This window comes from Channa argus, chromosome 11 (genome assembly GCF_033026475.1).
Source record: "Channa argus isolate prfri chromosome 11, Channa argus male v1.0, whole genome shotgun sequence".
Classification (NCBI taxonomy): Eukaryota; Metazoa; Chordata; class Actinopteri; order Anabantiformes; family Channidae; genus Channa; species Channa argus.
In genome coordinates, this window is record NC_090207.1 from 6468250 (window position 1) to 6483025 (window position 14776).

General features: G+C 38.1%; 2 protein-coding genes across 8 annotated transcripts; one reads left to right on the plus strand and one right to left on the minus strand.

Moving 5' to 3' along the window:
- The first annotated feature begins 635 nt into the window (after positions 1–635).
- Positions 636–8484, plus strand: inpp5e (inositol polyphosphate-5-phosphatase E). 6 transcript variants are annotated; one of them, XR_010915569.1, is made up of 12 exons: positions 636–1180; positions 2142–3018; positions 3566–3689; positions 3800–3897; positions 3998–4122; positions 5140–5259; positions 5545–5652; positions 6120–6281; positions 6396–6511; positions 6621–6757; positions 7083–7286; positions 7385–8484. XR_010915569.1 is itself a non-coding variant. In XM_067521498.1 (12 exons), exons 2-11 carry the CDS (start codon positions 2228–2230, stop codon positions 7213–7215), a joined length of 1914 nt encoding a protein of 637 aa, XP_067377599.1. In that variant the 5' UTR covers positions 636–1180; positions 2142–2227; the 3' UTR covers positions 7216–7217; positions 7366–8484. The 6 variants fall into 6 exon arrangements, 4 of the variants coding, with proteins under 4 accessions (XP_067377599.1, XP_067377600.1, XP_067377597.1 ...); XM_067521498.1 differs by having other exon boundaries at positions 7083–7217; positions 7366–8484; XM_067521499.1 differs by having other exon boundaries at positions 7083–7217.
- Positions 8485–8692: 208 nt separating this feature from the next.
- On the minus strand, positions 8693–14552 carry pmpca (peptidase, mitochondrial processing subunit alpha). Of its 2 annotated transcripts, none has more exons than XM_067521502.1 (13): positions 14448–14552; positions 13368–13570; positions 12690–12769; positions 12514–12596; positions 12300–12394; positions 12099–12199; positions 11591–11854; positions 11054–11146; positions 10846–10964; positions 10663–10753; positions 10516–10578; positions 10280–10424; positions 8693–10125 (listed from the first exon to the last, which is right to left on the minus strand). In XM_067521502.1, the coding sequence occupies exons 1-13, from the start codon at positions 14492–14494 to the stop codon at positions 9956–9958; spliced, it is 1554 nt and encodes a 517-aa protein (XP_067377603.1). In that variant the 5' UTR covers positions 14495–14552; the 3' UTR covers positions 8693–9955. The 2 variants fall into 2 exon arrangements, with proteins under 2 accessions (XP_067377603.1, XP_067377602.1); XM_067521501.1 differs by having other exon boundaries at positions 14377–14497.
- Positions 14553–14776: the final 224 nt, after the last annotated feature.

Below are 14776 nucleotides of genomic sequence, written 5' to 3' on the forward strand. Positions count from 1 at the left end.
TTGTCATTTGCAATATAATTTTCCAGGTAATCTGATTATTTCTGCCTGTTGTGTCTGTTTTATTGTTGTTTTCTGGATCAGGGTTTGTTTGAAGGGCCTCTGGGCAGTGTGATGCTGTGTGATGCTAAATCTTAAAAAGGGACAAAACTAACATGTAGAGTTTTGTAGTCAGATTAGACCATTAGACTTATTTATATTATTTATGATAAAACAATTAAGGTCACATTGTATCTATGGCTTAATAAAACACACTTGCTGTCAGATTAATTGTACATCTCTGTAGATGTTGTTCTTTTCAGCTTCGGTTCATCAAAAGTAATCCTTTTAGGTCCGAAAAATAGCCAAAGCAGTCACAAAATACAGTAGCTCGATTATTGTTCGGTCAAATGTTTTCTTTAGCTAATGGAATAAAATTTAAAATGGTGCACCTTAGTCATCATAGGCATGAAAACTTGTTTTTTAAAGTTTGAAAAATTGTACTGTCTAACCTCAAAAGGTCTTTTTTTTTACACAGAGAAGCCTGTGAGAATTAGGTAAAGTGTGGAGCGTGTAGTTGCACGTGTCAACCCGGGGTGGCGCTGTGACACAGGCTGCGCTCATCGTGTGACTCCATTGTCCTGGAAACAGAAGCTGTGTTGTCAAACGTTGCTAAGGAAGTGTCGGAGGTTTTTTTTTTTAAATTAGCCACTCTGGGTCCAAGTAATGGTACACGATAGGTAGCTTCAGAGTGCTCGTAGTTAGTCAAATAACCACATAAGATGGAAACTGTCAGCGCAGCCTAGAAAATTACTGACGCGATGTAATGAAGGTTAATTTCGAGCGATTGCTCGGCTAACGTTAACCTGGTCGATGTTTGCTAACATTTTGCTAGCATTTAGCTTCGCTAGTCAACCTCAGGCGCTACCGGATTATTAGCTAAGATGACAAATATCGTTAACGTCACCTAATATTAGTAGTCTGTGCAGGTCAGGTGAGCAACAATTCTGTCACGCTACCGACGTAACGTAGTGATTAGTTTCGCTAGTAGTAGCCTAGGGGTCGTGATGCTATCGCTAAATATCGTTAGCAAAGGTTTCATACCGCGGTAAAAGGGACTTCAACAACAAGGTTAATGTGAAAAGAGAAGCTACTTCACAGGTTAGAAAAGACACTGAACGAGTTGTCCTTCGACATTGACGAGGTAAAACTAACAAGCACTTTATTGAAACATACAAATAGTTAGCATCTTATTAGCCTCAGCTAGCTTAAAATGATACCGTCCCGATAAAACCTTTCAACAGTGATGGATAAGGTACTTCAGGTTTTTTAATTCATTCAAGTGATATATAGGTTCTCTGTTACAGGTAACGTTCTACATGCCCACAGTTAAAAGTATGAAAGTTTCATTGACTACTTCAAGTAGTTAAGTAAAGTTAAACTTCAAATTGTGCAAAATTTCCTCTAATTTTTCAGAAGAACGCGTTACAGCTGCGATTACAACTTGTCATTTAGCAGAGTTTATCCAAAGCGACTTACTTTTAAGCAACAGACCCCAAGGACAACTATGCGTCCATAATAAATAACTAAAAATAAATAATAGATTAACTTCTGGTAATCAAAACACTTATTTTAACATATGGCATACACCATAACTCATATTTTCAGCAACTAGTAACTAGTTACTCCAGATGTTAGAAGACTGTAAAGGATTAATGAGTACAACAGCTCTCTCTGTAAAATGATGTGGATTAAAAAAAAAATTGAAACAAAAATCAAAACTTTATGTACAGTAATTGAGTAAATTTATTTTTCACCATTGCAATATTGCATTAAATCCTCCTGTCACAGGGCGATAATATTCATCTTTGTTGTCGTTGTTTTTCTTTGTTTAGGAAATCATCAACTATATCATTATTTGAACTGTACTGCATTTTACTGAGAGAAGTTGATTAATATAAATAGCATATAACACTATACATTTCAACAGCACCAGAGATTTTATTTTCCAACATTTCCATATAGTTCAATTAAGACCTCGCAAAAACAATTTCTACATAAAGTTACCATCATCACCTTCATGAACCGACTATTTCTTACACAGGACTTTTGAATTTGTGTTAGTTTTAGCAAAGTGAACTTAATCAATGGTCTTTTGTGATCAGTATCTCCAGGTTCACCACTAAGTGATGAGAAGGCTCCATCCACCTGACTACGCTTGGTTTCAGACATGACAAAAGGATAACGAAGAATGGAGAGCAGCCTGCATCAGTTTTTTGAAGCTCCTGGTCAAGGCGATTCAGTTGTTAATGAGAGCAGGTCACGCAAAAACTCCTTAATAGATGCCAAATTCTGCAAAGAACACCATGATGCTCATAAACTCACTGTTAATAATGCAGAGGGAGAGTCCAATCAGTTCCAGCCTCGTCCACCCCTACTACCCAGGCTCTCAAAGTTCAGCAAAAGCAAATCCATTGAAAAGGTTGTTAGAATCAGGAAGCTGAGGAACAGCCAGGAGAGTCTGAGCGATCCAGCTGAGACAGGCTCTTCCACAGACTCACTTAAAGAGGACCAAACAATTCCAGGTCCAGGGGAATTTGATTTCAGTGATCCGTCCACTGTCAGGAAACAGGACTTCAATGTGAGACCCCTGTCTGCTGCTACATCAGGGTCTCCAGTCTTCCCAGACAGAGGGAGAAGTTTCTCTGACGATGAAAGAAGACCACACAGCCAGCAGAGCGACCCCACGGACCTCAGGATGGCGTCCACCAAGGTGCGTTTGTCTCCGCTGCTACCCACAGGACCTCTGCCTGCTCTGGAGAAGACCTTTGTGTCAGCCCCTTTAAGGACAGCTAATAGGATTGACAAGGATTGTTTGGATTATACTGTACTGTCCAGAGAGAAACGCACAGAGAGACTCCACAGGAACCTGAGTGACAGCCGGCTTCTTGAGAAAATGGGGTCGGATAGCACCTCTGTCAACTCCCTGAGGTCCAACTGCAGCATGCTTAGCCCTATCAGACCCCAGGATGTGAGAAACAGGTACATAGCTGATCTTGTAAATGATGTACAGTTATCGTCAGTCATCTGCTGGATATGAAGGCGGACTCTTTCAACTGTCAGAGGACATTCAGAAAACAGTGTCTTCTGCTTCAAGTCTTAATTTACATATAGCACAGTGGTAACATCAAGCTAACTAACTTCAGAATAGGGTGTCCATATTGTATCTTTTGAAACAATCATACAGCCTTGTAATAGTACAAAGATTTTACTTTATTAGTGCCATATCTCTACTTCATTTTTATGCTGATCTAAAAAAAAAAACTGCTAAGTAACGAGTAACTATGTACAGACACTGCATAAAATTACAGTACAGTATATTGTTTACTTTTTAAAGTGTTCTAGTATTGATTTAGCCTTTGCTTGGAAGCTAACTAACACATCTGGACTAGTTCTAGTGAATGTTTAGTTACACAGACAGACATCTTTTGGCAGTTGTCATTTAGTTTTGCCTTACCCAGCTATTACGGGAAGCTAAGTTGGCAGCCAATATGAGAGTAATTTTCCTTTCCACTCTACCTTTGTGAAGGAGTTTTCTGGAGGGCAGCGTTATGGGAAGTGGTGCCCTGCTCGGGGCAGAGGAGCTGGACCGCTACTTCCCTGACAGGAGGCTGAGCATCTACATCGCCACGTGGAATATGCAGGGAGAAAAGGTATAAGGAAACCAGGAGTCTGCAAATTATCTCACAGATCAAAAATCGTTTACAGCCTTAATGCCTCCCGCACAAGTTTGAGTTGTAACCAAGTTTCTGTTATTTCCAAGGGCCTGCCAGCCAACTTAGATGATCTCCTCCTTCCTACAGACTCTGAATTTGCACAAGACTTTTATGTTATCGGGGTCCAGGAGGGCTGTCCTGACAGGTATGTATTTAGTTTGTGTTTATTGAAAACAATGCATTATTATCATTGTCTGCTCAGTCAGTGATGTAAAATTGGGTATAAAAGTTGTTTGTGTGTGCAGGAGGGAGTGGGAGGTCCGTCTTCAGGAGACTTTGGGACCTTATTACGTCATGCTGTACTCAGCATCCCATGGTGTTTTATATCTCACTGTTTTTGTCAGAAGAGACCTCATCTGGTTCTGTTCAGGTCAGTTTACTTCACATAATACAAAAGACATCAGTTAGTGAGGAATAAGTAATAAGGAATAAGTTGATTAGTGAAAATGTTTGTAAACTAAATAAACTAAAAAAACAATAAGCTCTTTCACTGATCTAGCGATTGGATGGACAAAACATTGGAACCACCTCTTCTTCTAATGTACTCCAGTATGACTCCACCACACACTTTGACCTCAATAATAAAAACTAGGTGGAGTTATCACTTTCCTGACAGTTTCAACCTAAAAACTGAGAAATTATAACCTTATAAATGTACAGTTCATGGCAGAGCCAGTGTATTGGATTTCATTAAATTGCAGAAGTGGTCATAATGTTACACTTGATTGGTGTATATTATCTTAATCAATAAGCTATGTTAGGATCAGAGGGTACAGTTAGATGCAGAAATGTGCAGCTCCCTGTTATAAAATGGCAAACATTAACATAATATTTGTTGCAAAATTAGCTGCCACAGATGTTTCTTCATCAAATAAAGTTCATAAAGTTACTTTGTCAACTTTGTTTGTTTAACTTAAAAAAAAAACCTTTTTATACTCTCCTTAAATATTGTCGATACTTTTAATCATTAAAGTACATTTGTACTCGCTGGATGTGTATTATTAGTATAATGTAGGTTAGGGGTTAAGTTTGCATCCCCTTACATTGATATTTCCTGCAGTTGGATGTATACCTAAGCTCCTCACTAATTTTTTTTCTTTCATCAGAAGTAACACAAATGTTCAAGGAGTGTAGAAAAAAAGTTATGTTAAAATAATACAACTGCAAAAGTTTTATTCCTTCTTGATAAATTAATACCAAATTCATTTCTGGAATTTTTGTACTAACAGACTGTGCATTTAATATTATGTTGATTAATAAATATTTTGCCATTTCAGAATAAGGGGATGCACATTTTGACACCCAGCTGTTGATGGTTTTGTGTTTGTTCATTCTTCTGTTACAGTTCTGACACTAATGAAAATATCTGTTCTGTTGATCCACGCAGAAGTGGAACATGCCACAGTTACAACCAGGATCATTTCTCAGATCAAGACAAAAGGGGCAGTGGGAATCGCATTTACCCTTTTTGGCACTTCTTTCCTTTTCATCACTTCCCATTTTACCTGTGAGTATGAAGTTCCCTTAGATCAGGTACAGTAGGCTGCAGACTGGAGCAGCAGTTTATCATAGCAAGAGGTTATTATCAGATCCTGTGTTTGTCAAGCTTCTAGGAATGAAACCTTAAACTGCTAGGTGTCAACTGTCCATTGTAAATATTAAACATTGTCCTCAAATCTACAGTATTAGGCATTTATTAGATTTTTTGCCCTTAGTATTACATGTACACATTTGTACTTAAACTTTGACAGTATTATTGTATGTATTATTGTTGTCACTGTTCTTCTTCCAGCTGGTGATGCCAAAGTTTACGAGAGAATACTCGATTACAACAAGATTATTGAGGCTCTAGCTCTTCCAAAAGGTCTTCCAGACACCAACCCTTACCGTTCCACAGCATGTAAGGCTATAACACAATTAGGAAAATGGTATTTCTGCCTCCATAACTATAAAACAGGGTAACATGATAAACCGCTGCAGGTAGCCTCATTGTGCTTGTTCAAATATTATCTTTGTCAAACATAGTATTATGGCAATATGATCAAAGATATTGTCAAATTATAAATGTATGTTAAAACAAGGTATTCCTTTACTGGATTTTGGATCAAAAATTATGTTTAAGACCGTTCATATTGGCACATTTTCCCTCTTTTAAATGAAAGTTGGTTTGACAACCTACTAGAACTAGTTTAAAATACATAGTATTAAAGACAATTGCTCTTTCTTCCTTTTTGTGTCACTGTTTTGGCCTCATTTTTTACCCCTAATTAAGTTTAAAATGAAATGTATTATTCATTTGTTGGGTTAATGTCTTGATTTTGGCAATAATCCTCCCCAATAATATTTAATGTCATTTTTTTATTGTAGCTGATGTCACCACAAGATTTGACCAAGTCTTCTGGTTTGGAGATTTTAACTTTCGATTGAATAAGGACCGCGTGGATGTTCAGAACATCATGAACTGCACAGTAGGAAATGATATGAGCCGCCTCATGGAGCACGACCAGCTTTCCAAGGAAATGAAGGAGGGTATGCTTGCATTATGGAGGTTAAATCCCTGGGAAAACTTTTAGTATGAGTAAAGGCAGGTTGTTGTGTTTGATTGATTCTCACGCTGAGAATGTGCTTTCATTTCCCTTCCAGGTTCAATCTTTAAAGGCTTTCAAGAGGCACCGATACATTTTTTCCCCACATACAAATTTGACATTGGCTGCGATATTTATGACACTACTTCAAAACAAAGAACCCCTTCATACACAGTAAGAGGAAAGATGAAATTGAGCTTCACGTGAACAAGATAATCATGTTCGTTTAAAATGCACATCAAAATAAACCCACATTGTTAAATCTTTCTGTTTGTGTTCACAGGACAGAATCCTGTTCAGGAACAGACAAGTTGGTGACATAAAAGTGGTCAAGTATACCAGCTGCTCCAGCATCAAGACCTCAGACCATCGGCCTGTCATCTGTGTCTTCCGGGTCAAACTTAGACCAGGCAGAGACACGTAAGTGCTACTATAAAAAAACACATTAAATACTGTTAATATTGTTATGGGTCTAATGAAAAATTGTTCGGCTAATCAATTGGGTACCATATATTAGCCCCTCCTTTGGACGTTTTTATGATTGTGGCCTGATTTAGTGACAGCATTTCTAAAAAACTGTGATGCATATTGCAATGTTTTTGTGATGGTTTAAATGTCAGTGTTGCACAGAATTCACTGGGGATTGGTAACTGTATTCATATTGATGCCTTTAATAAATCCTGAATGAAAAGTTTTGTTTTCTGCGTGTAGAGATCATAGTATCTGGTGTGCGTGTGTTGTTTAGTATTCCTCTGGGAGCAGGATTCTTTGACCGAGGCTTGTACTTGGAAGGCATCAGGAGGAGGATCACCAGAGAACTGAAAATGAGAGAGGCAGCGAAGAACCAAAGTAACAGCGCCATCTGCACCATCTCTTAAAGGTAGATTCTCGACAAATCGTCCTCATTTCATCACATCATCCCATCCTACAGCCACTCCACTGGCTCCCGGTAAATACAGAATAGAATTCAAAATCCTCCTTTCACAACTTCAGCTCCTCCACATTATCACCTCCTCCTGCTCTCTTAGATCTTCCTCTTCCATCCAGGTCACTGTGCCCCCTGCTCGCCTCACCACCACGGGGAGCAGAGCTTTCAGCCGCTCTGTTGTCCTGAACTCACTCCCACTGGACATTGACTCTCTTCTGGTCTTAAAATCCAGACACAAAACCTACCTGTTCAGGATCCCCTACTCACTATGATCTAATAACTATTATTAAAAGAAAACCAGAGTTGTCTTAACTACATGAAGCCCAATCTTGATTGTGGTATCTGAGCAGAGTGCGCCCCCTGTTGAGCACCGTTGGGAAGTGTATGCGTGTCCTGCTGGTCAAGGGAAGTGGCTGACTGAACTAGAGGGCAGGGACCTTTAAAGTCAGACAGACAGAAGAGGTTTGCAGACAGTCTAACTTTTATTGATTCAAGCCCCTTTTTTCAAACAAGTCTTGCTTATCAGTCACATGCTGCAATGTGAACTGATCTTACCTTAAAGGCTGTGTGTAACTGCATTTAATTTTTTAAAGATAATTTAAGTGTCTGTCATTGGTTGATGTGAACTTGTATGTTGTAAAGCTTACAGGTTTTGTACGAGACATTGAAAATAACTAAAAGAAGCGAGTTGTTACCACTACATTATGTTATGTAAAATGGCTGATTTAAAGACTGTTAGTCATGAGATTGTTACACGGTACCGTTGAATTTCAGGGAGATCAAATGTTTCTGACAGCTTTTTTTCCTCTTCTAATTAAGGAACTAACTTCGTGCGAAATACATGGAGCATGTTATTTATACTGTTAGTCTCTGTTTTACTAGGCCAGAAGACCTTTTGCATTAGACTGTAATTTATTGCCTTACCTCGTTTCACTGTATAACCTAATGTACAATATACTGTAAATTGTCAATGTACTGTATATACCACATTTATTGAACTTGTATTCAAAGCATGAAGAGCAAACGCTCCACAAAGTGCCTGTAGGTCTTGATTTCATTTCCTCAGGACCTCTTTTATTATGTAGCCTATGATTTAACATCCAGTAATAAACATTTTACACCTGTCATCAAATCAGTCAATACATAATTTTATTAATGGATGTAATTACGTTTATTTATGAGTTGGTATAGAGGTAAGTGTGCACATTTAACATTTTAGGTGTCAAAAGTTACGGAAATACTATACACTAGTTTAATAAAATGACTTAAATGGCAAGTTTAAGTCTCTACATTCCCTCAAACACTTAACAGAATAATTACTGTCCATTTCTCTTGCAAGTGAACGGAGCAACCAGTTAGCACAGAGTGAGTGCACAGCTCCTTCCAACAGCCACAAAATACATCTGATAGCACTTAAAGCTCACCAATTAACAGGCTATAGCTGGTCCTTTTATTATGTACAAAACGTAAAAACAATGAATTTCACAGGTCGTTTCTTAGTCAAGTCCATTTTTCTCTGTAGTCTTGCCTGGTTTATTAGGAACTTACCAAATGTTAACAAACTGTAGGTGTTAAGTAAAAGTCTGTTTCCCTGACAATGTGTCCCATCCTACTAAATCTGAACCAAACTTTAGAACTAGCCCTAACAAGTCAATATTTTATGATGCTTAACCATAACCCATTCATATCCTAGTCAGTTAGTTACAGTAGCTCTTTATTACCTAACCTTAATCAAACTAGGCTATAACATCACCACCATACAGGATTCTGGAGGAAACATCCTTTTTAAATGAAAACCAAACTTAGACCCAACATCACTTGACACTGTTTCTTACACATATCAAACTAGTGCAAATAAACTGATAATTAGTGAGCTAGTAAGAGGTACTAGGAGGTGTTGCTTGGGATTTTAAATTCACATATCAAGACAATAGTGGTAGCTATTGCACTTTCAGGGGTTTTTATCTGATTAAAAGTAACACTTGACCAAGGATAAATAGTTAACACACTGATCTATACTTATTGTTAACAGCCTACTACCATGTGCAAAGTATTATTTATGAAGAGATATGTAAAATTTGCCACAATAAAAAGCTTTCATATGCCAGTGATGCTCCAGCCTATTAACGCTAATATTGGTGCTATCAATGTGCCCACCCCTCTCCCAGCCGATTGCCCACTGGAAAGCCAAAAACCCAGCAAATTTAAACTGTAACTTCAATTCATTCCCGTAAAATTGGGAACTAAAAGGCTCAATAAAGATGACACTGAGAGGGATGTAGTCAGGGTAGGCCTTCTCGCCTATATGCCGATGTACATGAAAACAGAGTGGAACAGACAGTTTGGGATTTGTGTTTTAAAAAGGAAATTGACGTTTTATTTTGGCTTTGGGGTAAACTGTCCTCAAATTCAAACTCCTGCAGACCATCAGTAAACAATGACAGCTGACTTCTTGCTGACAACCAATAAATACATATACCTCAACTGGATGTACTCTGAACTAAAATGTAATTTTTCTTTAAAATTCCCAGTCTCAGGTTCAGTTGAGAACTCGGGTGTTAGTCCCCTCCCAAAATGAGCTGCGCCAAGTTCTGTGTTGGGAGGGAACACTAGTGTAACCTTCCAGTCCAAACTATTTACAGCAATGTTTGCCAGCCAGCTCAGACTGGCTTAATGGAGGGGGGGGGTGTCTATCGAAAGAGCCGATACATGCGGGGCAGGCGTCCATCTTTGCTGGACAAGGCAGCCTGGATGTGTTCATACGAAGGCAGTTCTGTCAGGTCTCCCAAGGCTGCTACTGCGGGTTTACTGCGCAGCATCTTGGTGGTCACTCGCTTAATGTCACCGGCTGTCACACTGCCTGTAAATTATATATTAACAAAGGAAGAAACAAAAAAGTGTAATGGGAATAATTAGATGTGCATTTTCCTCCTCTTCCGTTTATATATTTTATTTTATTTTCCCACTTGGAATAAATCACAAAGAAATGCTACTACATGATTTTCAGTACTCACTTATTAAATCACACAGTTCATGTGGCAGCTTTCGCTTTCCTGTGGAGAGAACCTGGCGACCAACATCCTCAAAAATAACTGGCCGTGACTCAAGGTTCATCATCAACATGGACTTCAGCTGTGTCTTGGCTCTCTCTAGCTCCATCTGGACATATAGGGAAACAGAAAACAGTTACTTTTGATTGTGTAACAATACTTAAACACTTGAGCTGAAAATAGTCTTTAGTGACCTTTACCTCTCCTGCATTGCCAGACATCTGAATAAACTCTCTGGTTATTATTTCCACCATTTCCCGCACCTGAAGATGAATATACAATATTCAAACATAAGAAGTCTGCATAAACACCAAGGACTTTAAATGATGTTCATAGCCAGTACCAACCTGTCTGGGGTCTGCACTAGCATGGATACAAAGCAGGCCAGTGTCCTCATAGCTATGGTGGTATGAAGTGGCATTGTACATCCAGTGATGCCTACAACAGACAAGTGAAACAAAATTAGTGACAACTAGTAAAACTGGTTCCTAATGTGTAAAATGGCCAATAGAAGATTGTGAGACAGTTACCTGTTGAGCACATTCAGGTACAGGCGGGTAAACATGCCTTTTCCAGGTCCTCCTGCAGAAAATGAACCACCTCCACCCATCATCATGTTGAGCACCGCAAATGGGATAAAGTCGTCCTCCTGTAAAGGAAAAACCAATTTTTCATTTGGGAGCTTGTTGCAAACATGATTCAGGTACTTGACTGTAGCCACGCTCTGCAAACACCTACCAGGAAGGAGCAGCTCTCCAGGCCAATCATGATGTGGGTCAGCTCTGGGATTGGTGTGGGGCCAAGGCTTACGTCAGACATATCCTTCTCCATCTGCCAGATGATTAAAAAAAAAATTTAAAAAAATGGTATCGGCCTACTTTCTAGATTAAGAGCATCAATGCTTACATCTATATGAAATGTTTGAACACACTGCCTTTTTATTTATTTTTTAAAACACAGCCATGAGATTTGTTTTCCATTTTTTCTAAGTATTAACTTGATGGCCAAGAAAAGAAGATTGTGGCTGCAAAAAAGCATTTTCTGGTTAATTGTTATTTCTCGTTAATGGCTAAATTATAAAAAGTGTTTATAATAGTAAACACTAATATAGTGTCTGTTTGTATCATGCTAAAATGTACACTGTGATTTTGTAAAAGTAAAACTACTGTGTCTATTTCACCATTTTACAACTAAAAATTTCACAAGATAAATGCCAAGTGAAGAATCCTTTTAGGCCAAATACGGTGCAAAGACAACTGATAATGGATAATTAACCTTGACAATGCCACCAGTGTACTGTGCTACAGAAAGGTCCACATTGGCAGATGTGACCGTTCCCCACACTGGCTTCACATCCAGCAGGTATTTCCTGGCACATTCAACCAGCTGCTCATGTTCAATGCCCACTCCAGCAAGCACCATCCGCTCAGGAGAGTAATAGTTCCGCAGGTAGCTGTGTAGCACCTTCTTGTCAATCTTGTCCACATTGTCTACAGGACAAAAGCGAGGCAGCCCCACTGTGTTGCCTCGATATGCAGCCTAGAAACAATAAAACGTTAATTCAATTTTACAGAGGTGTTCAAGATTAAAAAGCTACAGTGTTTCAATAAAACTATTTTGTGTTTCAGTTCTGTCATCTCACAAATAATAAAAGTCTTGTAATTACATACCTTAAACATTATGTTAAAAAAATGAAAGTTTTTTGCAGTAACCCTTCATATGAAATAATATTATGGATTATTTAATGTCACTTTACCCGCAGTGTCAAACATGTGTGACTTACAGCATGAATCATCTCTGTCAGTAATGGTTCAGGATCCGGCCTCATGTTTAGATCTTCCAACTCAAAGCGCACCGCCATTCTAGTCATCTCGATCTCTTCATCTGCACATAAACGAGTTCACTTTGTTAAAACACAGCTTTGTTGTAACTTTGTCACAGCTCTCCAGAACTGATCTGTCACTCCGTTTAAAAACCGACTCACCCAGCAGCCGAGGCTGTAGTACAGCATCAGAGAGGAGACTGACCACTGTGTCTAGACCCTTTACCTCAGCAGATACTGCATACATGGTGGTATCTCTGCAGAACAAAAACAATATTACACACACAAATAGCATACCAATAAAGGAATAGCGTCAAATGGCACAAAATTACGTTTTATAACTGGGAAGCAGTCATTTTGCTGAAAGATGTCATACCTTGATGTTTGGCAATCACATATCCCCCCGTGTTTTTCCAATGTAAGAAGGATTTCATCTTTACTCCCATACTGAGCTGTGGACTAACCATAAAAATAGTTGTTCAAAATGTGAGATGGCCACCTTTTATTCTGTAATCTTTATTTTTCTTCTTTGACAGATGTAGACGTACTTACAGAAAATGCAAGTTTCTCTAAAAAGTGTGCTATTCCACTTGGATATTTTGTTTCATGTCTGGATCCAGAGTTTACTAAAACTTTGAAAAAAACAAAAAAGATTGAAAAAAAACAAAAACCAAAAACAAAACATATCAACTTAATTGAAAATTGTATGTATCCAGATCTTTAACATGAGTGGACACTAAGGCTGTGCCATATCGTATTGTGTTTCATATATTGTATACTGTGATAATTGATACAATTTCGTTATATCTTGAAAATTACCATTTGCATGTTAAAACTGTAACATAGATATTTCACGAGCCTCCAGACAGAACAAGCATGGTGGAAGGCTGAGCTTGCACCTTGGAGTCTGCGTAAGAATTGATTTCATAAAAAAAAAAACCTTATCTTTTACTTGGAAATGGTTTAGTAGCAAATAAGGCCTGAATAAATAAAATAATGATTTGTGAATTGGTAACCCAAACCATCCAAAGTTTGAAAGGTGATTCAAATTAGATTTATTAGCTCAAACACAAACACTAGGATATAAGGAGGAGATCATGGCAGATGTTACAGCAGCAACGATAACTCTTTTTTTATGGAAATCGCCTGGTATACAAAAAATTATTGTGATGTATTGCTTGCATATCGCCCAGCCCTAGTGGACACAACCATAAACCAATTGGAACTTACCCCCAACTGTGCAGAACTGACCAAACTTGTTTTGGGAAGCGACTTTGAGTCCGTTTTCTAGAGTAGTGATCTTGGTCTCATATTTTTCCTGACCATCAACAGATGCAAACACTGGCTTGGGGATTCCAGGCAGTGGTGTAGAGAGCGAGATATTTGGGTATCCACTGCCACTGCTGTACTTTCTGTAAGCTGCAATTCCAAACCTTGGAAAACAATTAAACAACTGTATGTTAGGCAGCTGTGAAAACAAACAAAAAAGTTATTAGTATACGTACAGAAACACAATCTACTATATACATATAATCTGCAAGGATTTCAATTAATATTTAAGTAATTTCTTCTGAAAAATTCAAGCTTTTAAATATGCGATTATATTCTAGTTTCTGTAGTCATCTAAGTTAGCAACATATTTGGGTTCAAACTGTTTATTTTACAAATCAAGACATTTAAAAATATATAAAAAAAGAAAAAGTATACTAAAAGAAAATGATATATTTTAAACAATACTGATTGTTAATACAAATACGGCAATTAATACAAATACGGGTCAAAGCTCACAGTTGGTGGAGCTGATTTTAACCAATTATATGCTGACAGGTGGCTAACCCAAAATGAGACATCAGCATTTATTAGGTTACAATATTATTTCTTAAAACCACTTCATGTTTTATATTTAAACCACCAGGTTGCAATAATCTTGTGGCTGATCTGTTTAAGTAATATTGGATGAAGTCAAAATTTCAAATTTGAACTATCAACAAACATTTTGCTTGGCCTATCGATTCATGTCTAACTAACCATTAAAAACAAACAAACAACTAATTCTCAAAATCTAAACACGCTCAAACAGGGACTTCGTACTTTTCATAACAACACGTGATGTAACATTAGCAAGGACTGGAGCTAGCATTTAGCATCCTGCTAAGTCAGTAGCGTTAGGCTAATCTTGTGATGAGGCCATAGCGACGCAACTTTTGTCAGGCGGAGGAAAGACACTGAATGTACTAACCGCATAGTTTCCCTGTATTCAAACTGATCCTGGCGACAACTTTGCAACATTTATTTTACACGGGTCATTACCTTTGGACACGATTCCAGGTTCTACACTTCGAGAAGTGAGTCGCCATTTTGGATTCTATGGAACAAGGATTAACCCGGAAGATGATCAAAGTTTGTTAAAGTACTTCCGCCGCAGACAGAACTTCAAAATAATTTAGGCAGACGATTTGGTAATTAACATTTTGTGGATTGTTGATTCTTGAAGCAAAAATAAATGCATATAATTCCTGCAGTAAATGCCGTGTGCACGCTACTGTAACAAAAATTCACAAATCCCAAATGTGCGCATGCAAAGTTTTGAAGAGCATTGCTTGCTCTTTAAAAGCAGCAGACTCAAAATTATTTTTCTT

Coding starts and splice junctions, on each gene's coding strand:
- inpp5e (XM_067521498.1), top strand. CDS start 2,228: ATGGAGAGCAGCCTGCATCAGTTTTTTGAAGCTCCTGGTCAAGGCGAT. Junction 5,260..5,544: donor CATCACTTCCCATTTTACCT/GTGAGTATGAAG, acceptor TTCTTCTTCCAG/CTGGTGATGCCAAAGTTTAC. Junction 5,653..6,119: donor CCCTTACCGTTCCACAGCAT/GTAAGGCTATAA, acceptor TTTTTATTGTAG/CTGATGTCACCACAAGATTT.
- pmpca (XM_067521501.1), bottom strand. CDS start 14,426: ATGTTGCAAAGTTGTCGCCAGGATCAGTTTGAATACAGGGAAACTATG. Junction 12,770..13,367: donor TCAGTTCTGCACAGTTGGGG/GTAAGTTCCAAT, acceptor TTTTTTTCAAAG/TTTTAGTAAACTCTGGATCC. Junction 12,597..12,689: donor TAGAGAAACTTGCATTTTCT/GTAAGTACGTCT, acceptor TTTTATGGTTAG/TCCACAGCTCAGTATGGGAG.